The 24,813-nt window shown below is 30.4% G+C and overlaps 1 protein-coding gene across 1 annotated transcript in view; it reads left to right on the forward strand.

Moving 5' to 3' along the window:
• The first annotated feature begins 679 nt into the window (after nucleotides 1-679).
• The window catches only part of LOC136983250 (uncharacterized), an 81,127-nt gene continuing 56,993 nt past the window's right edge, over nucleotides 680-24,813 (forward strand). Inside the window, exon 1 of the mRNA XM_067279947.1 lies at nucleotides 680-781. Coding sequence (XP_067136048.1) covers nucleotides 706-781 — 76 coding nt within the window. The 5' untranslated portion in view covers nucleotides 680-705. The remainder of the gene's footprint in view (nucleotides 782-24,813) is intronic.

Consider the following 24,813-nt stretch of genomic DNA (forward strand, 5'->3'; position numbering starts at 1 on the left):
GAAAGATTTGTATACACATATTCATGCCTGATATACATTACATCAACAGACTTTGGGTTGTTTGTTTTCCTTCGGGCTAGTTTTATATTAACAGGATTCTAATGATTTGTGTCTTCGGGCGGCACTGATAATGTTTACTTCTACAAAATTGTGGAGGAGAAGGGGCACGAGTTGAGTAAAACTCTAATATTTGCTTTTATAAAGTGTAATACTTCTTTTCGTTTATATACGTATAAACGAAATGTGTTTAGGTAGTTTTTTTTTTTTTGTATGTTTTAGTTGTATTTTTTCCTTCTCTCTCTCCTCTCTCTCTCTCTCTCTCTCTCGCTCTCGTTTGCATTATCTAAAAGAAAAAGAGACCTTTGGGTGTGTGGAAGGGTAAGTAGCGTAGCGGCAGAAATGGCCAATTAAGAAAAAGCACATCGAAAAAGGTTAGCGTATTTGTTTCTTTCAGCTTCCGAGTTTAAAGCATTATGCGATTACTTCGATACGTTTAGAATTTGGTGAAAGAGAACGTAGGCGGAAGTGACGATTCTTTTTCGAACTTCATTATCATTTTACCTTGGATATCGGGTGGCCAATGCGCTTGCGTAGTGAGGAGAAGGTAGCGTGACGCCGAGTTCGACCACCAGGTGGTGTTGGTGTCCCACATGGTCCGGACGCCTTGATCAGTGTAGAAGTGAAGTCAGTGGTGATTGTGTGGTGATGACGCACGCTTTGGTACGGACTAAGGGTCCAAGTATGATTACTTTGCTTATGTTTTTACAACTGTTCATCGAAGGTGAGTTAAATCTACACCACTTCTCCAGTTTTCGTGAAAAAATTGATATTTCTCATGCAACTATATAATCGCGTATCATTTGAGACACAGTATCGAATTATTAGGGGATTTAAAAAAAATCAAACTTAAGTCACAATAAAGTAATTTACAAGCATTTTTTATGAAGTAACGTCGAGTGCAATACTTACCGATTAATTATCTCTACCGTTTTTGATGCTTATGAAATATTTTTCATCACTCGGCCGCAACGTACAATTATTTGACGACATCTCTTTATCTAAGTGCTACAACACACTCATTAAGTAAACGTAGACGGTAATTAGATCTTATTTTAGTATTTTTGCGCCGATGACACGTTATTGAAACGAAGAGCGAAAAGGCACACTATCTTGAGACGATTCAAAGTAAAAGTGCAGGAGTCGTTCGTTAACTGCAGGAAGTCACAGAGCCGATTGATGCTGACTACACTACAATTAGGTCTAATTACCGTGACTTAATCCAGCTTGTGATCCTATTATCATGTCTAATCCAGTTTCTCTGAAGACGCGATTATATTGACGTTGTCATTGATTCGCATCGATGACCAATTCCAAAGTGTTCCTCACCCGAAAAACTTTTCTTATTTTAATCAGATAAGATACGCAGAATGGCTCATCCTTTATTTGTTGCACTTCTTTAGCTGAGACTAAATAAGCTTGACTTGACATATCAAATCGCTAGGAAAGATCGAAAGGCTGCATTGTTTCAATCAGCTTTTGTTGGAGATACTCTTTTCTGCTAAAATAAATCCTTCTTTCAGACGGTTCTCCATAAAAAAAATTCTCAAGAAAAAATTTTTTAAAGCTGAATTTTATAAGAATGGAGAGTTTCATTAGTGTGTGTGTGTATGTGTGTGTAATAAAAAAAATTTTGGATTTGTGCTTAATTACTTTAGAATAAACTTACCAATTTCTAGTAAATTTAGCTTTATTTAATGCCATTTTTATAAGAGATAAGCTCTTAGAATTACGGCCAATGTATGAAAAAAAAATATATTATTAGCCTCGGGTTATCAAATTCTACCATATAAACATGTTTTACTTACTTTATATTGGGAAAGTTAACAATGTAACGGATATATCTTTAAAAAATATCTCTTCTATTATGGGACAGGTAAAAACTAAATCATATTTATTTATTTTTTTATTGTTATAGGCCTACAGAATGTATACCATAAAAGCACGTTTCTCCTTAGTTCAACTCTAACATGCATGATTTACTTTGTCAAATTTAAATATAGAGATATTAAAAGCTTTAAGGTTTAAATATGATCGATGTATATTCAGTAGTAGTTTATTATGATAAATTTAAAACGTATGAAATGGAGTGTACATTAAAAGACTTTTTCAGCATGAACATGTGGAAGGTGAACTGAAATTTGCATATAAAGAGAGGTTGATGCATCTCTACGCTTTTTCTCTTTTTTTTTCTGAAGAGATGAAGATTAGTATTTGCATTAACAAATTTATTTGCTTTAAAAATTACGTTGAACACGAAAAAGGCGATATTGTGCGTTGACAAATTCTAAGTATGGGGAAAAAGATAATCAAGGTCTTTCATTTTCCAATGTTCAGCAATTTACTTTAGCTTAATTCTTTTGTGAATGCGACAGGTGCTTAAAATAAAGAAAAAAATAAAAATAAAAAATGTCTTTTAAAATATTCGGTTTAGCAAGAAATTATTAAGCGGGAAGTCGTAAATTGTTGTTAACTTTAATACTTCCAATGTTAATGATTTTTAAAAATAACATTTAAGGAAGAAGAGTGGTTCAGCTCCAATTAGGAAATCCGTTCATTTTGGCAAATTGTTAGATTAGAGAAGGGCCAAATTAGTTTTTGGGATTCTTGATGATCTTATCTGAATGGGATAGAAATATAAAAAGGAATTTAGATGAATGGAAAGGTAGGAAGAGGAATTGGAAAAGGTAATGGGCCTTGAGAAAAGCTAAAAGTTTAAGATAAGAAAGGGAAGATGAGAGGGAAGGGAAACGAAGAGATTACTTAAATTTAAAATCAAAAAATATTGAAAATAGGAACAGAAAGTTCAGAAATAACTTATTTTTCTAAATATTTTTATTTTTATGCAAGTCAGACATTATCGTTTATAAAGAAAAGGCTGAAATGTAAGAATTTGTGATAGCCTGGCAGAAAATGTAATAAATAAATAAATAAGAAAAACAGAAAGTTGAGAGAGAAAAGTTTAAGCTAAGAAGGTAAAAAGATCCTTATGAAGAAAACAATAAAAAGTTCAAAAATTGAAAGACAAAGGAGGTCGAAAGTTGCATTGACCATAAATAAATAATGGTAAAAATTCAAATCCGCAATGAAATTACATTTTCAAGAGTCGTTCAAGCAGAATAGCATGTTCCATTTCTCTGGATCAATCATTTGAACTTCTTGACGTCCACATGCTAAAATTCCCAAGCGGATTCTATCGACTACCTGGGCTAAGGTGGAGGGCGCTTTATTTCCTATGACGAATGACCAATTGGAAGAAAGTAAAACAGTGACGTCATGGTATGGTAAAAGATCAGAAAAGAATTTCTGCTTGACTGAATGGAATTATAGAGATTTACCGAATCTATCGTCTTTAATAGGAAACGACAATCTGTATCTGGAAGTTATTATCTTCATCTATTGCAGCAGGGAGATCGACAATTGTTCAGTAAGACTTGTTGGATGGAGCTGAAACTAGAAATAAAAATGCTTTTTGCACAACTATACGAATTTTATTCAAATTTCACTTTTTATACAGATATAGCATTTACACACACAAACTTTCCTACACACTCTTAAGGTTTATTTAACTTAATTAATTATACACAAGCGCTAAATATTGTTTCTTGATATAACTGCTACAACATTTTTCCCTTTGGATGTTTTTCTACCCGTTGTTTTTGATAAGTTTCTTTCAATATTTTTTTTCCTCTTGAACACCTTATCTTCCTTTTCTTCAACATCTTAGTTTTAGTTCTTTCCTTTATATCGTCTTCTTATTCTATATCATGAAACTTTACCGGATTTTTTTGTCATTCATTCATAGCTCTCTTTATTACGGGATTCTTTTTTTTCCAGTTAAATTTATCTTCCTTTCCATAAGCACTATTTCATTCAATTTCTATAATACTTAGATATGTTTTTGAACGAAAATAATACTTTATCAATTTCAAATCACTGTAAACGTCTTCGATTTGCACGAAAACGTCCGAAAACTCTGTCGTATCGAAACTGGGAAACCCCAGAGTCCATTTTAAAATTGTTCTTTATCGATGTAAGAAAAACTAAACGCGTAAAAAATGAGTGGCGATTTGATGCTTTTGGTATTTGGATGACATCTTAAACCTTCTATTAAACAGTAAGTGGCAAAAGGAAGGACTAGAACCACTTCTTACTTGTCACCATCTGGTGTCGTTGACGGTTCTGTTCTAATGATCTTTTTGCTATTACGAAATGGAAAAACATCAAGTTAAAGAGACGATTTCATCAGAAGAAAAGTTTTTCTTAAAAATGAACAAACGGTCAAACAAGAATATCTTTCCTCTTTTGTACAACTGATTAAAATCAGATACAATCTATTTTTGATTAGTAAAGTCATTGTATATCCATTACTGATACTGATACCGATACATTTTATTGTCAAAGTATTACATTGTTATTACGGTATAACCATAAGAAACAACAATAAAAACGTTTATAACAAGTATTAGACATTTCTTAATTTCTAAGTGGTTATCGATTTTTCATTCATATTAGTCTTTTATAACTCATTATTTAGGAATAACATTTTTAAATGAATCTATGACGGATGATGATTTATGAAGATGCTTCAGGTGCTGGCATCAATACGACAGTTGATGTTAAATTCAAAATAAAAAAGTATAATTTCACTCTCTATTAAATTTGACTGTCTACCAATCCAATTGAGTGAATACTTAATAAAACTTTTTTCTAGAAAGGCAATCATTTGGAATTGATAAGACATACTTTTTTATTTTTTTTTTAATTTAAGATTTTCAGTACAACTTCTCAAATTCTGGAAAGTTGTATTGAATTCTCAATACATAAATATCTCGTTATATCTATTTGATTTTTAACATTTCAAGTGAAGATATAATATCTCGAAGATCATTATAAAATTCACTTTCCTTTATACCAAGCTGAAATTCAATTCAGCTTTTTTTTCTCTCTCTTTTTTAAATTCTTATTTTTATTCAACTATTTCTCAAATTCAAAATAACTTTGTCTGTTTTTTTGCTCTGATTCCATTTATAAATTATTTTTTTCTTCTTTAAATTAGATTTTTGAAGATGTATATAATGTAAATACATATTTGAAACCATAATCTACGTATAATCCTAACGAAAATATTATGTATTTGTAATACGCGTATAATATGTAGATGAATACTGAAGAATTTTACTTTAAGATTTGAATTTCCTTTTATAAAAATTTAATCAATATTAATATTTATTATAAAATGTATTGAATAGATTTATATACTTTTACAAAAAGATTATTTAAAAAAATTAAAACTGTGAATTTACCTTTTAAGATCGATGCAAATATTTCCTGTGCATCGCCAATATCAATATTCCTTTGGAATCATTCCAATCTTCTGTAAATTGGTCTCTTTTCATTAGTTATAACCAAGCTCGCATCATCGCAGAAGGTGTCAATCCCTTTCCAAATTCCTGAAAACCTAACCTTTCCATCAGGAAACCCATTAAATACTCATTAAACCAATAACGCTCGACACATAACCCAACTTTTAAGAAGTAGAGGATTTATCTCAATCCGAAAAATAATGCGATTACTGGTATTTCTGAAAGTCTTATAACGAACTTCATTAAAGATATTTCATTTAAATAATGGGATTAGAATTAATTGATGTTTAGTTTAGTTCCTTTTACCAGATGGAATCTCTCCTATGCAAACGAGAATCCATTTATTAGTCTTACTGCTATTGATAATCGATAAAAAGAAGTGTATCTGTCTAACCTTACCGATGTGCATGAAATCTACTGTCGAAATACTAGGAAATGAAATGGCTCGAGGCCAGTTTGATGCTATCATCATCCGAAGGAGGATTGAACCCGGAAGGTGTGGTTCAACAAATAGACTTGTTACAGCCGTTCAGTTCGATGTTATCGGTTAAAACAAGCAGTTTTCAGTTAAACAAAACCCTTTTTATTTTTTAAACCTTTCAATGTCATTTCCATATGAAATATTTTTCTCCTTCGAATCTTCTTCCTCCTTCTTCATCACAATTAAAATCTTTATTATCATTATTTATAATTCTCATTATTTCAAACTTTCTAAAACTATTTATTATCTGTAAAAAATATTAAGTTTTCTGTAACTACTGATGGTTATGTAATGTTTAATCAATTATTAAAATCATTTAAATTTAAAGCGATAATTTCAATGTAATTTAAACTTATTGATACATTGATTTAGAACTTAACGAAATTAAAATTGATTATACGATGACTTGAGAACCAGTTAAATCGGAAATTTCAGCGACAAAATTTAGTTTTTTTATCCGTTTAAACGTAAGCAAAAAGAGAGAATTCTTATAATTTACAGTTAAGTCTTGAATCTAAAAGTTAATTTTCATTTTTTAATATAAATCTTTAATTTATATTAAAGTTAACTGTAGCTCTATACTTCTGTGTCATAGAAGAGGCTACCTAAAAACGTCTTTATGCTTCTATATAGTCGCATCAGGAGCGAGCAAACTAATTTAATTTCATAAAATGTGATACGAATTATTTTTTTTTGCGATATTTATTGCCATTATGAAATTTCTGGAAGATAAATAGGTAACTTTAGAAACTCTTTTCATTAAGAAAACATCATTTTTATCTACAAAACTAGACAAATTCTACAAATAAATTTTACTTAAAGAAACAAAAAGCTTCGAACGAAACTTTAAAGAATAATTATATATAAGTGAGAAAATAAATTCTATTTCAATCTTTAACAATCTTTAAATTAACTTATCAACTTTAGTTAAAAATTAATAAGTAGAAACCACATTACATTATTAATATTAACAAGAGATAAATTGTCTACATACTGCGTGTAAATCACAAGATCGCTTTAATTGATTTTTAATTAAATTACGAATTGTTACAGGATAATTATTAATTCTACTTAATCCAAATGTAGATATCCTTCTCTTCTATATATGTATATGTGTATGTTATATATATATGTAACTAAACATCTATGTACCATATATTTTCAATTATAGAAAATTGGATTTAGTATGGAGGAAAAAAAGGGGGGTAATTAAAAAATTCTAACTTGGAGTTTTCTCTGGCGCAAAGAAGATGATAAATTATTAAAACCACTTAAAGTTCTTACATGTTTTTCACTAATACGGCATTAAATTAATTAAAAATAAACTAATTGCCCGGTTTGGAGGTGAAACAAGTTTCGTCTTATGTAGGAGTTATTACTTCTATCCACCGCACCCAAGCTGTTCTACATGTACACACCCTTTTGCATTGAGTGAACTGGCCCACCCTTGTTACCATAGCAACTATGGCAGGTGAGGGAACTGCTGTCAATCCTCATCCTTCTATAGTGCTATAGTGTAATTTATAACGGAGAATCGAGACTTGGCTAGTCTAGCGAATTACTTTAATAACCTTACTTCTATCTGCTCTTCTTTTTTATACTATAGATTGTAGACTGTCCTACCTTTGACCCTCTTGAAAAATCCGTTTCACTCAATATTTTACGAATTTTGACTGGAAAGAATTTCTTTTTTTCAATTCTGAAAGTTTCGCTGGTGAGACATTATTTTAATAATTTCAATTATATATCGACTTAATGGCAATATAACTTAAATACATTTAGCTATCTTAAGAAATTTTATCAATATTATATATAATTTCACTTGAAATTTGGTTATTTGTACCTAATTGATTGTTAGATCCAAGATAATTAGTGTTTATATTAACTACACGAACTTTTGCTTGCATTTAGATTAGGACGAGATAAATATTTATTACGAATTAGTGAATAATTGGGATATAATGATTCCTTCTGAATCAGATAAAGAATAATTTAATAAATTATTCTGATTATCTATTATATACTTCAAAAGCTTTAATCTTATTTTAGAATTTTTTAAAGTTTAAATTTAATAAATAAAATTAGCCATTAAAAATATAATTTTTTTCTTTTTTTTTGAGCAAAATTAATATTATTTAAGTTAAGAAAATATAATAATGAGGATAAATTCTAGTGAAGTAGACAGCATTTATAGTCATTAGAACACTGCAACTGGAAGAAAATTAGAGTATAGATTGTAGTTTAGGAACTCATCCAAACTATCTTCATTAATTTAAAATTAAATCATATTTTTACTGTCACACTCGCGAAAATAAGAGGGGAAAAACTGCATAAGCATCACATCTCTTGCTCATATTCCAATTTAGAGCGAGAAGTTTTGACTTTCTGATCAATTTAATTTTCCTTATTTTTAATTTCCAATCTCTTCGCTCAATTCGCATTACATCTGCACCTTTAGCCATTCCTGCATAATTTACCTCCTCCCGCTTCACTTTATTAAAAACTGCTAGTACCTTAGCGCCTCTGGTGGTGGAAATTTAATTATCCTCTTACCAACTAGCTGACCTCTGGTGACAGAAAGATGATTTATAATTCATACAATAGCATCTTATGTTTTCTCTGTTATTTCGAGTTCCTGCTCTTAAAATTAAGTGCAACGAAATAATCAAAAAGAAAAACATAAATACAAATATTTAATATCAAAAACACATAGGAGATCTAAATTTTATCAATTATTCAGATATTTGGCTATCGAATTTGTGTTGAAGTGACGGGATTGTTCAATATGAATAATTTCTTTTCACTTATGCATTCGTAACTTGCTCTCCTTCCAGAGATCTTTATATTGGAAACTTATAAAAAGACACAGAGAAATATCTCAGTTTTGTAAAATATATGCCCGAAAATAAATAAATATATATATTTTTTTTACTTATTAAAATTGAAAAGGGAAGGTAAAGATTCTGTTTCCAAAAATCGAAATTCTTAGGGGAACACTTTGTGGCTTGAATTAAAAAAAAAGAAAGTTTTTTCCTTTTTTCAAAGATAAAAGGGAAATTTTAATTGTAGAAAAGACGCGGGATCGGAAAGTAATTCGGAAAGTATTTGAATGTCAAAACAAGAGTTGTTAAGATTGGAAAGGAGCAGAAACTTTCGAGTTGCTGAGGAGATTATAAGGAATTACTGACATTGTGCTGACGGAGAATATTGACAAGTGAAGGCTCGAGGAAAAGGAAAGAGAATGTGATTGTTGCCTCTTTCTATCTATCTATCTATTGTGCTCCGAAGGATAAAGCGACAGTCGTTCTACATTCAAAATTTCCGCAACTGTTTAAGTCTGGTAGGACCAGGAATTTTTAAATTTTTTTTTTTTATCATATCTTCTACCGATTGAAAAAGAGCTTTAAATCAATGGACCGGAATTCCTTTCAATTTTAGAATGTGCATGGAAAATTATTGCACATTTTAAGAAGCAATTTAATAAAATTTCTCGTATTTCTATAGGTACTGTACTACTATTACTACGATATCTTTTTATTCAATTGAAAAATTCGTTTTTATTTTTTCTCGTTAAACAAGACACGTGTCAATTTTAATTCAGTTTTTTTTCTGAAAGGTAAAATGGAGTTTAAAAAAGAAGGGTACGATATTTAATTAAGGTAAAAAGGAGGATGATGCACGTATGGTGCAGCGGTATGGTTCCTATAGAGATTGAGCGTTATCTACAACTAGAGTCATTTCTCACTTCACTATCAGGCTGTTAGTCTAGATTAGAGAACTTCTACCGGGTTAAAAATTAACCAATCAATTTTCAAAAGAGAAAATAAAGTCTGCGAACTCTTCTCCACTTCCTAAGATCTTTCATCTTCATTTGGTCTTTTCTATCTTTATAAAACGCTTAAAAATTTTATTCGGAAGCACTCTAGAGTCAATATTTGGAGCTTAATTTTAAACATTCGTCTCTTACAAATATACTAAATGGGGTTGATTATTGATGGACCCGTGACTGATGCCTTTACTAATCTCTTTGCAAGGTTAATGGGTTCGAGAGAGGTAAATGGGCACGGTTCCTAAATGGTTTGTCTTTTCTCTTTCATAGGTTTGCTTTGATTGAATAAAATATGAGGTGGGACATTTGTAATGACACAATCAGCAACTTCAGCCATTAATATCTGTCGACAATAGTAATAAAAGGTTATTCAGATAAAAGATAGTTCCTATCTGAATTAGATAACGAACACAACTCGATTATAAGCAATGAGCTTTTACTTCTTCGCAATACATCTGATTGCTTTTCTACAATATATTTGATCTTTCTTAAGAAAAAAAGAGCACTTAATATCGTGTTAAAAGTAGTAAACGTATTAAAGTCAATTCTACGGGCATTTCATTCATTAAAAATGATAATAAGAAACTTATATTCTCGAACTGTTATAAAATTAATTGCAAGTTTTGCAAACATTTTTTGCTTTTATTTAAATGTTCCTGTTCGGCTCTATATTAAATTAGTTAAAAAGATAATTAATTTTAAAAATTATTATAATTCATGAATAGAAAATATAATTTAAAATAAATTCAAATTTTATTTACTAATAAATGATAAATACAGTAGTATGAAACGTTTTAGAGTGTCTGCTGTTCATCTTTAGAGATTATTTTACTTGTTGCTAAAATGTGCATAGAATAGCCCCATACAGAAATATTTCATATCTTAGTCTAAGACTAAGTTTATAATATATATATTTATACTTTATATAAAACAATATAGCCAAATTAGAATGTCTCCTGTATACATGGTAATAATTAAACAGTAGAAGAAGACTTATACTTTGTATAATATGCTTTAGTACATTAGTACATATAAAACATACAGCTTACAGTACGTATAGAATTTAATTTAATATGGTCTTCTTGTACGATCTACTGTACAGTACATATAGTATAAGAAGCCATATTAAACGTAAATTCCATTAGATTAAATTTTTAAATTAGGTTTTACTCTGTATAGAGCGCAATAGAAAGATATAAATCTTTATAATTGTATAAGGAGGAAGCAGAAAAATTATCTGTAATTAATTGTTCTTTTTTTCAGTAAACTTACCAGTTAAATTCCTCTATGTAGATTAAACATTTTTAGAAAATTCTTATCTTTCACAAAAAAAAATGATTACTTAAGAGGAAAAAGACTAAATTAATAATCAAAAATTAAATGCTTGACGAATTATATAGAAAACAATAATACAGAATATATTTAATTTCATTCTTTTCATTAAGAATTACTGAAGCAAGAGTTAAAATTTTAGATACGGTCCAAAAGAAAAAGTAAGACAAGAGTAGAAGCGACACAATACATAAATTTTGAAATTTTGCCCACTTAAGAAAAGTAATTATACAGGATAATATTAATATTTAATATTAAGAAATTTCGAAGTAATATAAGAACCCGATCATCTTAATTACATCAGTTAAGCACTTAAAGTAGTTAGAAAGTAATTTTCAATTCTTGTGACGATGGGGAATTAACAAAGTTTGGGATTTGTCAATTATAAAAGATGCGTATAAATTATTTATATGTTTTACTTTAATAAACATGTTAAAATCGTTTAATTTTTAATACGTAGAAATTATTTAATAATTTATTATTTATTAAACTTAGTTAAATTTTATGTTTGTTCATTTTATAGACTTTTATTGAAATTACTTAATTGCTACACCACGTATCCTCCTTTTTCTCTCTTCTCTCTTAATGTTTTAAAAGTAGTAAATTTAGTTTTTAAAAAAATATTTCAATAAAAAAAATATTAATATTTACTTTACCAAAAGCGATTTCATTAAATGATTTGCTAACTCGGAATTTTTTTTTCAAGTATTGCTAGTCCATACATCAACGAATGGTTTATTTAAAATACATTTATTTTCAATTTATTATATTATCTTCAGTAATGGACTTTAAGCTTACTTATTAAATGAAATCGAAAATTATTATTATTATTTTTTTAATTTTAAAGTTTTATTTTCTCGAATTTAAAAGAAAATTTCCTGGATATTTAAGATAGAATAGAGGATTCATATATAAATGTGTGTGTGATTTTATATTTAGAACAGAACTGTTTGCTTTTTATTAATCGAAAAAAGGGGTGGAAGAAAGCTGAAACATCTTTAGTTTCTGAATTGGTATTTAGAACAATTGGAGTTTTTTGGAAATGTTAAAAGATATTTTACTTCTTTGAAGTCATCCAAACTTTAAACAGAACTCGAAACGTTAAATTTCCGAAAGTATTTTCTTCCTGTGAAGATAAAATGTTTACACGAGGGAGGAGAAGGAGAAGGTAACTATTTCACCGATACAAGGACGGTTGCATTGTTTCCGTCGTTCAATATCTCACCAGATTTTCGGTATTGTTCAGGTAGAAAATGGGATGTTTATCGCCGGTGAGCTGGCCACTGTCTACGTTGCTTCACCTAACTAGTTCTGGCTTTCATTACACATCTGACGTTGTAACGTAGCTTGACACAGGTGGTGTTTCGCCTGGCATTCATCCAGGCACTTTTGCTTCTTATGAGGAAGACATTAAAATTACACTTTGTGGAGACGGCATGACTTTAAAGCGGAAATTTATTGCTGGAAATATTCCTAGAAATCTAGTCTTTAACAAGCAGCAAGATTTGATGGCAAATCTCGGCTTCTGTGCACCCTTAGGGATGCGATGCTTCTATTCTCCACTTTATACGCTCTCCGTGTTAAGTAAGTTGTTATCTTTCGAAGCGGAATGAGTGTAGAGGACGTTGACAAGTCGTGAACTTGATCTGGAAAGGTATAAGTGAAGAGATATCGCTTGGGATATACTGTGCTTAATCGGATGTTATCTCTTGTCGGAATGAGATTTTTATTGTATTTTTGAAGATGAAGTTTATGCGAGTTGAGCCAATCCCGAATAAATCATTTGTAAAATTGTAAATCAAGCCTTATAATTTCTACTAAAATGATATATTAAAAATATATTCGATTTTTTTTGTACTAGTTTATATATTTCTTTAAATACTGTGGCGTCAAATTAATTTTACGTTAATTATTTATTTAATATTCAGATATATTTATAAAATATTTAAAAACTCTTAAAATTTACTTGCTTAAATGATCATAAAAATTGCGATTAAACAAGCGAAAATAGTTTAGATGATGATATATGATAATCTGACGAGTTAAAATCTTTTATTTCGCATGTAAATTGAATTAAAAAGTAAGAAAAATCGAAATGCTTAAAACTTTTTAATACTTCACTCAAATTAAGAACACTTGCGTATAAAGTCAAAGATAATTTAAGATCGGTTCGCGGAAAAATGCTTTCTGGTCGCTTGTATATGATGTGAGTAGTTACCCCCACGTGATCATCTCTATGTTGTAAGTTCGGAGAGGCGAAATGCAAGTATTAAGCGCTCACGTCCTTCGCATAGTCATCTAATGAAAGATTCAACCTCTTCGCAGTTGTACAGAGAACGTCACTTTATACAGCTGTTCGTGTCTCTGACGTGACTACGACAATAAGAGGCGACAGTAGCTTTGTCGCGTGTAGCACGTCATCCCTTTTCCAATTCCGAGTCTCGAGAGGTGTTCGATGTGATGTTATGCGAATTGTGTTTTTCGATACTAATTCTGCTTGTATAATCCCGAATAAGTCACGAAAACGTTTATGCTAATTATCTGCCCCTGCGTGTAGACTCGATCAAAGCAAAGAAACTTGTATTCTGACTAATATTTTTTTCCTTTTTTTTCGGTATTATTTTGATGTTTATAAAGAATTCACTTAGAATCGACTAGTTATAAATAAAATAATAACTTTGAAACCAGATGGTTATTTTCTCATTGGAATATTTAATGTTTGGTTTGAAAGGAGAGTTCGGCTTTCCCTCTGAGCGCGATATCCATACAGGAAAGGAAGGTTTTCAGGATGGAGTTATTAAAATTCAGTTTTATTGCGTAAAAATGCTTCTTTAGGAATAAAATTAATGATAACTATTTATTATTCTGACTTTATTATATAAAAATGATGACGTATTTAACTAAATTGAGTGATTTACGTTGGTAAAAAAAATTCTCTCTCTTGATGTCTACGTAAAATGGATTAAAAGAAATTTATTATATTTACAAAATTCATTTTTATTTTAAATCTTTCAATCTATGGTTTTAAAATAAATAGGTTTAATTAAATGTTTTCATTCGCTTTCGAAGGAGTTTGATTTTTTAACTTTTTGTAAATCCGCCTTTTTCTTACAGAATCGATCAATTTTAATCGATCAAGGTATATTTTAAGGTCGAAACTCGTGATGAAGGTATAAACCTGCTTTAAAAAGGAATATTTGCATAATAAATACTTTACTTTTTTTCAATTTTAAAAGGCTTTTATATTTGTTTAGTTTTTATCTAATTTACAAAACTAAAAATCGATATTGTTGAGTAGGAAGGAGAAATAATTATTTTTAGAAATTTTTATTGGAGTAGAATGAGAAAACTGTAAATTAATTTAAGTAATATATATATATTTCTCTTTAATTATATAATTAAACAGTTTTATTTAATCTGAAATTTTCGACGATTTACGAAGGTAAAGTGAAAGTTTCGAAAGGGAATTAATCTAATTAATTTTGGATAAATCCTTGGGCTATAATTGCTCCTTCAAGCTTCAGTTTTTGGACTTTAGTCAACGTATGAGGAAATGACATTTAGAAAGTTATTTAAATGACAAAATAAATATCTTTAAATAATTAATTAGAAAAATCGATAATTGTTATAGTTCGTTATGCTTTTTGCTTTCTTTCATCTATCACATAATCATAAATTTATTTTTATAGAAAGAACATTTTTCATCTAAATTTTAAAAAATAATTTGTTACCTTGCGTATTTTTTTGTCATTTCTTTTCTTTTAAATTTAACCTTTTGTATTATTTATTACATGATAAAAATATGAAGGAGAAATGATTCTAAACTGAATATTGCCCTTGCACAGAAGTAAAAAAAGATATATGATAATATATTCAAAAATGCATTTGTACATATTCGTTGTTTAAGAGATGTCTCACACCTTAATTATCATTTGCAGAGCGATTATCGATTTTTCTTAAAATTCTCCTAAGATGAAGGAGGACTGGAAAAAAGAGGAATAAAAATAGATCAATTATAAAAGATGCCTTTTCTATAAGAAAACCATTACATTCTAAAAGTAGCAAAAACATTCGAAACAACTTTACTCTCCAGATGGCATTCTGTCAAAACCAAAGACACGTTTTTCTTAGCCCCAGAGTGCATTTCTGATTCCAGAGAGATGAAAAGACACGAGAACCAATAAGCCTTTGACTACGGTCATCGAAAAAGAAGTGAAAAACTAACTGAGTGGATAATGGCCACACCTTTTGACAGGATGTTTATGGTCAGCCATTCCAAGCTGATATTTCCAGGATTAAAAGGGAAGAGAAGGTCGAGATCAATGTAGGTCAGCAGGTAATATACACGTGATCGCGAAGGTAAAAAGGCAAAATGAGACGTTATATGCATTAATATTAAAGATAAAATTCCTCCAAAAGAAAAAAAGAAACAATTTGTACAGAAAGAAAAGGAAATAATATATAAGGAATGTTTAGAAATTTTGTAATAAAATGCATTTTTCAGACTGTTTAAAATTAAATTATTCATTGATTTTCAACTTGACATTTTTTTCTATTCATTAAAAGTTTCTGATTGGTTTTTTTATCAATAGAAATTCTGTTATTGATATTGAGATTGAAAGACTTTTATTTAACTTCGTTACTCCTTGAATAAAAAAAAAAAGAACTGTTCGCATTTTGTAGGTTTTCTTTCCCTCTTTATGAAGTTTTATTCTTTAAAAATAAAGGGATTAAAGAAGCGCAGATAGGAAAATCCCATCACGAGAGAATAAAACTGTTGGTTATAGTGTTAAAGAGTATATAAATTTGTGTAGAAGATTAGCCAAATTCAGATCTAAAGGCTTTTACACGCGTAACGAAATTGCTGGAAGTGAAGCTTGATTCGATCACATTAGGAGAATTTTACCAATTTTTATGGCGTTGAATTACATATTCACATGATTTCGATCCTTTACTACTAAAAATTGAATTTTTGTATCGTTTAGAAAAGCAGATGTGCACTTTACTTATTCTTTATTAATAAAATTCAGCATTTTATATAAGAGAAATGGATTTAGATGCGGAGAAGGGATGAATGGTTTGTTTTTTTTTTATTTTTTTACTCTTTACCTCTTTTCCTTCTAAACATGTATTAAAGGTTTTTATTTATAAATCTGGAATAAATCTGATCCTTTAAAACGACTTTAGGGCAACATATTCTTAAAGAATTACTTTAATTCATAACCAAATTATATTCAGATCAATTCGTAACATTTCACTTAATACAAGGAGAGAAAGAGAGAGAGAGAGCAAAATATATTGAAAAATATATAAAATTTACCCAGAAACTCAATTATAAATCTCTTATTTATTAGAAAATTTGTAAAAATAATGTATATTTTGCTCTTAAACTTCTCAAATCAGTTAAAATTTGAGTGTAAAGAGACTCGCACGAAGGTTGCTGTAATAAGGTTGTTGAATATCAGAAAAATCTGTATTATTCTTTTTAATTAGAATTAATATAGAAACAAATAATTTAATAGTTTATGATAGAATGCGTTTTGTTCACTTGAATCAAGATTTATGTAGATATATTATGTTTCCACTTGTTAAAATCTGTTTAAGGATCCGTAACTAACACGCTCTTACGCACGTTTTAGAATTAGTTAAATTGATAGAAAATTTCTCACTGTACTAAAGCACGAGTGGGAAGATAAACAGGAATTTTACTTAATAAACTCAATTTATCACCTTTAATAAGAGAGAAATTTAAATATTACGAAAAGTGGGAAAATTATATCAAATTATATTGTTAAAATAAGCTGTAAATTTGGAAGGAATTCGGCAATTAATATGTTTACGGAAGTCAATTTTGAGAAATGGTGAAGAAGAGGAGCACGGGGAGTAACGTTTTCCGGATTTAAGTTGTCACGCCGTAGTTAGTGCAGCTTCCACTTCACCCAAAAGGCGCTACGATCGGGGACAGAGAGTGCAGTAAATATATCGGAGATCAGGCACAAAACAAGGCGATTTGCTAGGAAATGAAATTTGAGGTGCTAGTGGAAAAGAACCTAATCGATTTGACAGTAGCTGGATATATTTAAATCTTTTTCTCTGAGAACTGATTCTTTCGGATTTGGAGACTAGAGTGGAGAAAATTTGATTTCTTTCGGTATGCGGTATTCGTTCTTCCGACTAGAAACTGGACATTCTTTGGTTTTTCTTGCTTGGCCTGCTATCAGTCAGATATCGGTCCGATCCGATAAATAACAACAGATTTGTTTTATTTTCTAAAAGATTGTTTTCCCATTCCTCTATCGGGATTTGCTTCCCGTATCTACGAATAAAAACTTTTTTTTCTCTTCTTTTCTTAAAGTCTGCTAAATCAATAAAAACTTTTATGGTTTACCAAACTCTTTATAGATGGGTGCACCTTCGTTTTACTGAGAATTGTTAAGATTTAATTATTCTCAATGCCTTATGTGTAGTATTAAGTGTCTTGCGTGTAAAATCACTTAAATATCTGTTTTAAAAATTAAGTAAATTAAAAAATATATATATATATTTAAAATTTAATGTAATTTTGTTTGTTTAAACTTTCCTTTCTTAATTTCTTTTAACTTTAAAACTGTAAAATATTTTTACATGTTAATTTAAATTTTGCACATACTCGCATTTTGTTGTTCAAATCGTAAATTGTTTTAACTTTACATAAATTATTCTTTGTAGAGAATTGTCCGTCTATCTGTCAATACGTAAGAAAAATGAAATAAGTTTGTTTTAAATTAAAAACATAAATAGAAAGGTTGAATATAACACGTCAAAAACTCAAAATGTTATTTATGTTTCTATCAGATTTTATATATATATTAAAAAAAAAAAATGTTATACAACTACTAAAGCAGTGAAGTTTATAAAATTGAAAACGTTCAACTGAAATTCCATATAAAAAAATGCATTTAAAACGAATAAATTGTTTACAAAAACTACAAATTTACTCCAAAATTATACAATAAACACCTTAAAATTTCCATTACAAAGTGATAAATCTGTGAAAACATTTGAAAATTCAAGAAAACATCAGGTAAAATTTTCAAAAATTCAAGAAAAAAAATAATTACTCTTTACTTATTAAATTAAAATAATATTATACGCTTAAACTAAGTAGAAAAATCAACAAAAATATAAAAAATGAATCGATTTGAAACAAAATAAGATGCAATTACTGAAACAAAAAGAAACGTGATTTCCATTGACCGAGTTTAAAAAGAGGGAGAGAGAGAGAGAGAAGAAAAAAAATGTAATGTAAAATGCGAAATTTAATGAAGCGTGAAACAAAAAAAAATGTCTAATTCATGTTTATCTAAAGAGAAACATGTGTCTCTCACTTGCGATATTTATTTCCATCTTCCATCATCTTTTGATCCGACTAAAAAATAGCCCGAAGATATTTTGAAAGTCTCAACATGCATCCTGCGAGAAATGATGCACTGATAAATAGTTTCTATATGTCATCAGGAAAAGGATGCCTTTCCTCGTGTTCCGCATCTGACGAATATTCATCAACACCACTTTAACAATATTTATCATCTTTATATTCGAATCCTTCTTACAATATTTGCAATTTTAAACCAGATAAATCTTTACATCGTGACAATTGTTTAAACTTAATTTACCTTTCTAAACAAATTTATTTATTATTATTATTTTTTTTTAATCGTTTAAAATGTAATTTTCTCCTTGCAAGTTCTTTCAATTTTCAAAGCATTTTAATCAAATTTTAGGTTATCTTGAAGGGAGATAGCATGCAAAAGTTTTAAGTTATTTAATTTATTTTTTTTTATATCAATTTTTAATAATTATTCAGAGTAATCTCGAAATCTCCATCTACTGATAAACAGTTTCCATATGTCATCAGCAAAAGGATGCTTTTCCGCATCTGGATAATATTCATCAACCTTAATTTAACAATATTTATCATCATTATATTCTCTTCTTACTGCTTTAAAATTGAGTATAAAATAATTCAAATCGTGATACAACTGTAAGTTTCTAAACGTGTTTTTTTCTTCCTGTAAAAGATCATTTTCTCCTTAAAAATTCTTTCAATTTTTAAAAGATTTTAATCAAATAAAATCAGATTTTAGGCGTTTCTTTAAAGAAAAATACACGAAAACTTTTAAATTATTTATTTTTTTATTTACTTTTAAAAAAGTATTCTAAACTAATATCAAAATCTGCATGCAAATCTTAAATTTTTGAAATTTTTCTGCAACTTGTTTAAACTGAAATTCAATGTTTCTTATATATAAAAACATTTGAAAGTGTAGCTTCGATTTAATAGGAAAAAATCAATAAATTATCACGTAAGAAACTTTAAATTATATATATATATTGAATATTTTAATGCTAAATAAGACATATTAAATTAATTTTCATGAGAATTTGCATGATGAAGATATTTAACGTTTAGCTCAAAACTTATCTAAAGCAATTCTTAATTACATTCAAGCTTATTCGTTTTATATCTTTATAAATTTTTGAAGATTTAATAAGCATTTTGCATAGAATTTCTCACGTAATCGATTAATTTGTATGCGAAAATTCGTGATGCAAATATTTATAAATATTCAAAATCGTTAATTTACTTTTATATATTAATTCATCAGCTTGGCTAATAACTTATTAATCACATGATTAAAATATCATTTGTTGTGAAGTTTTTATAAGATTATTTTCTCGTAAATTTTCATTAAAATTTGAGTCGAAAAGGCGCAAATTTTAGGATAAAACACACACTTTTTTTCCGAGGCGGCAAAGCATTATTTAAGCTTTAATACTTAAAATATGTTGATAGAAAGTCGAATTTAATTCGATAAATTCTTAAAATGTAATCAAGTTACTAAAAATTCACCATTTAAAATAAATAAAGCGCTTAGTGTATGTATGATGCTTAAGTAATTCTCATAAATTGGACGTTATCTCGCTAATCGACCAATGTTTTTTTTTCTGGTGGTTTCAGCTGTAAATTGTCATTTAGTCAATCCAAGTTTAAATATTTTGTTACTGTAGAAGTATTCGAATTATTCTTTAATCTTTAAATGACACGTGGTAGAGATAAAATGGAATTTTTTGAAGTAGTTACGATATTTCAAGATTATTTTTTGGCTTATCTTTGTTTCTGCAGCGGTCATCCAGGGTCACGTGGTTTTGTTGTAACAATTTTTAACCCCCCCCTTATTCATTTTTTAGGATATTAAACGTCCATTGGGGTTTCTTATTTTAAACTTTAATTTTAAAATATTATTATCTCAGGAATAATTTAAGCTAAAAGATATTATTAAGTGATTCAGATTAAAATAATGGTATTAAAATCTATTATTTTGATAAAGAGATTAAGTTTTTTTTTTTTTTTTTTGTTAACGTTACATTGTTCCTAAGGCATTTTCGTTGATATAAAAGTAAGAAGTGATATGTGTTTTTCTGCGAATTTTCTTCTTGAAATATTTTAGTAGAGACGTAACACTAAAGACATTGTTATTGCACATTACATTATCAGAACCATCGAAAGCTTGGTATGGGGCCCGGGGGTAGAGCAGGCCCCTTTCTTCCTTCTTTAAACGAATGAAATGCGTAGAGAATGTTTCTTTATTAAGAAATAGCAGCCTTAAATATTTTATTTTCTTTTTAGTATAAGTAGCATTAATTTATAGAGACCGGAACTACTACCAGGCCCTAAATTTTCTCCATGTCTAGGATAATCCCCAGCTTCCTTTTTTCTCGACGTCACTGCACGTGATTACTTTTATTCATTTTTTAAAAATTGACTTACATAATTGATCGAATTGTTTCCTTTTATATATAATATATAAATTTATTTAAATATAGGTTTGATTGTGATTTTTTTCGCTCATTTTTCTAAATAATGAAGCAACATTCTGTGTAATTTTAATTGAGTTTCATTAATTTCGAAACAAATACTACTTAATTATAATACCATTCATTACGTTAGTTGTAAATTACATATCAATTTCTCTTACATTTAACTACTTGTTTCAATAAGCACAATTCCTAATTATTTCGTGATAAATAATTAGTCACGTGGATTGCGGTATTTATTACCTCATGATTAACAACTGTTTGGTTGCGTGACGATATTCCATAATTATCACGTGATTTGTTTTTATGCATTGGCACGATTAGTCACGTGGTCGGATGGGAAAAATCGTTGCCAGCGAAAGGTCCACGTTTAGAGACGTCGTTGTTTTGGGAAGAGAAAGCTTTAGCGAGTTTTGCTGCAAAAGGAAGAAAAGGCGATGTTTAGAAGCTAATAGTTGTGTCAAAGATAAGGGGCATCAATCAGGTGACACAGATGAAGACAAAAGAGAAGAAGTGTCAACAGAAAGGGGGAGCTTTTACATTTCCAGTCACGTTCGACAAAGAAAGGATTTGTTTAAGCAAAGAGGAAGAGAAAGCGGAAGCTGGCCACGTCACGTGACTGTCACTCGTCTAATTCGGCTAGCTTTAATTTTGAATATAATGTGATCGATGACCGGCATCGTTCGACTGTTACTCGAACACGCAAGCCACGAGACTAACATATTTATCTTTATTCGCCCGGTCACGTGGCTGTTAAAGAAATATTTAAATTATTATGAGCTCTTCAGTTTTTATCTTGTGACTGATCTCTGATAAATTGCGTGATAGGAATGATATTGTACTTGCCATTCGTAAGTAAACTGATGGCTTAAGTTTCCAAGTCAAATGATTACCTTGATCGATTCGTAACTAAACTCGTCACGTTTTAATCCGGACAGGTAAGTTTGAGTATCACGTGTTTGCCATAAGACTTTATTCGTAGCCTCCTTTGGATGATTTGGCGCCGACTTTAATGCATTTTCACAAGAAAAAAAAAAGAAAAAAAAGCTAAATATGGCGATCGATAAGATGATAACACTTCTGTTGGTTCAGTCAGCGGCGAAAGATTCAACTTAAAGACACTCCGATTTCGTATAGTTTATTTATTCTCATAACAATAATTGCAGTAATAAAAGGGGCTCTATTTAACCCCGCCACACGACTGAGTGTCTAAAAATGTGACACGTGACTATTCCCTGATATATTTTAATATTACACAAATGCGGATTTGAGGTCTTCTAGAAACTATAAAGCTTAAACGTTACGTCACGTGATCGGATTACCTTCATTCTGATAAACGGAGTTTATGTAACTCGGTATAACAAATCGATAAATCAATAACTATTGTACATCAGAACAGTGAGGAATCGCTTATAGTTTGGTTTCTTGAAAATAACGCTTTGAACAAAATTCTAAAAATCCATTTTTAAAGTAATTAATGAATAATCACTTTGTCACTAATCGCTGTGGAATATATTTTGTGTTAATCTTTATGCAAGCCAGCTCACGAGATCACCCCCTAAATGAGACTGTTAACCTCACTAAATCATAAAAACACATAACTGAATTAATAGGACATTAATAAGTTTTTGTGACTCGCGTCACGCTAAGAAGAGAGATGAGGGTTTTTACAAACTAGAGATTGGCAAGTGTAGTCGCATTACAGAGGAGATAGAGGATCATCACGTGATTTGAATGAGTATAAGGCAAATAAACGTGAAAACAAAACAGACATTTCGCATTTTTCGAGCGAAATCGATCGCTCTCTTCTCCCACAGAAACGATCACCCCAATTAATGGAGCGGAACACCGGAATCCGCTCAATTTAAGTCACGCGATCCGGTGTCATTTTCTCACTTCTCCACCCCGAAGACATTTATATGTTATATATAAAAATCACCCGATCGAGACGATCGAAGGGAGAATTCGCTCCATCCCAATCACGTGACGTAATTGCCGTTAGATAAAAGCGGATCCGTTGTCTTCCATCCTACTTTCGTTACGTTCGTTTCGTTACTTTCGTTTCGTTACTTTCGCAACGTTGTATTTTTATTCTTTCATCTCCGCGTGCGCCTAAGGCCGCACGTGGCTTCGGTTATAAATCACGTGACAAGAACGCCGTTTTACCTCCTACCGGCAACGTTACAGAGAGGAAGAGAGAGAGAGAGAAAAACGTTTTGCAGAAGTAAAGCGTCCATAAATTGAAATCAGATCAAGCGCGAAGTATCGGCTGATGTCAGCAAGCGGAGAATTATTCAGAAGTTTGTTCTCTAACACAAAATCGATTGCCATCGCTATGGTTTGCACACGCCCGATTCGAAAAGTCGTATTCCGCCGTCACGTGACCCTCGTGTCCTGGTGCACCTGTTAAAACGCTCGCAGTCCCGAGTGCCCGGTGGCGGCGCGTGGCGTCATTCGACGTCACACGTCTTTACCCGAGTTGTTATAAGATAATGAAGCGTAATATCGAAGAAGGTGATTAAGTAAAATAATATCGTAGCATCCTTTATGACGGAAATAATGAAAAAACTTGTAACGGTGGGAAAAACATGATCGATTTTACCACCCCGCGGCCGGCATCCATTGTTTCCACACTCGCCTCTAGCTTAATTACTACTTGCTCGGATACGCCCTCCTCTAGTTCGGGTTTGAGTCGCGTTACTCATTATAAAATGACGCTGACGCTTCACGCGATCACACTTCTTTTACATTTGTGCATACCCGAAAACAATGCTTCAAGAATCTGCCAACGCCTGACCCCGTAAGCCTTTCGTACAAAATCAACCGACCGTAATCTTATAAGGAAACGTGACACGGAGTGAGTAGTGTGATTCGATTGAAAACGTCACTCGATACGCCTTGCGACGTGACGCGACCATCAGGAATCACACGATACACTCCTGTAGATGTGTGTCTTTCGAGAGGACGAAACAAACCTGGAGTTGAAGACACGCTCCGAGAGCTCATCAGAATTCTTGCCAGAGCTACTCTAACAGGTGCCCGCGTCATAAAGTGGCAAATTAATAGGGTGTACAACGCTTTGTTGTCAAACGCACACTGTCCGATTAATTGTGCTGCCGGGGGAATAAGGACCGCCGACGTTACTTCCGATTATTGTGTCATTCTTTCTTCGTCCTCCCAATTCCTCCTGACATTCAATGCTTCCTAATTTTCATAAATACAGTAACATACTTTGTACAATTGCGTGCGGTCATGCGTCATTTTATACGAAAGATACTCGTATAACATACATTTGTTTTATACACGTTTTGCATATCTGTACGCATGTTATATGTACATAAATACGAGTAACATGTATGCAGATAGGTGATGCGCCTGGATATGTGTACCACTTATTTCTACTATCGCGTGTATACGCACATTTCCACGGGTGTATAAATTCACATGACACCAATGGGAAAGTTAAGAATGGAAACGCGAAACTCGAATGAAAACACGGAAAATGTACACGTACTATTACATTTTAAGATACCAATCAATGAATTTAAGACGTTTACTACCGAATTTTCTGGAATTTTAGGCTGTACAATTGTAATCTTCTATACGTATAAGTCAAAATATGTACGTTTGTTTGTTAGGCAAAGAGTTCCATATCGTTCAACATATCAGCACCAAATAGGATTGATTTGAATCATTTATAATGCTATATTTTAATCATTTTAGTGTATTTTTAATCTAATTTTTCGTAAAAATATTCTTAAAATTGTTTTCTCATTTCTCCTTCTTATCATTTAATAGAAACTTAACTTCCTTCATTAAATTGTTCTTGTAAGCTTCACCTAATTTTATATTCAAGTATAAATATTTATAAGATCTTAAACAGCTTTTAA

The sequence above is a fragment of the Centruroides vittatus genome, unplaced genomic scaffold, assembly GCF_030686945.1.
Source record: "Centruroides vittatus isolate TY-2023 unplaced genomic scaffold, ASM3068694v2 contig_879, whole genome shotgun sequence".
Classification (NCBI taxonomy): domain Eukaryota; kingdom Metazoa; phylum Arthropoda; class Arachnida; order Scorpiones; family Buthidae; genus Centruroides; species Centruroides vittatus.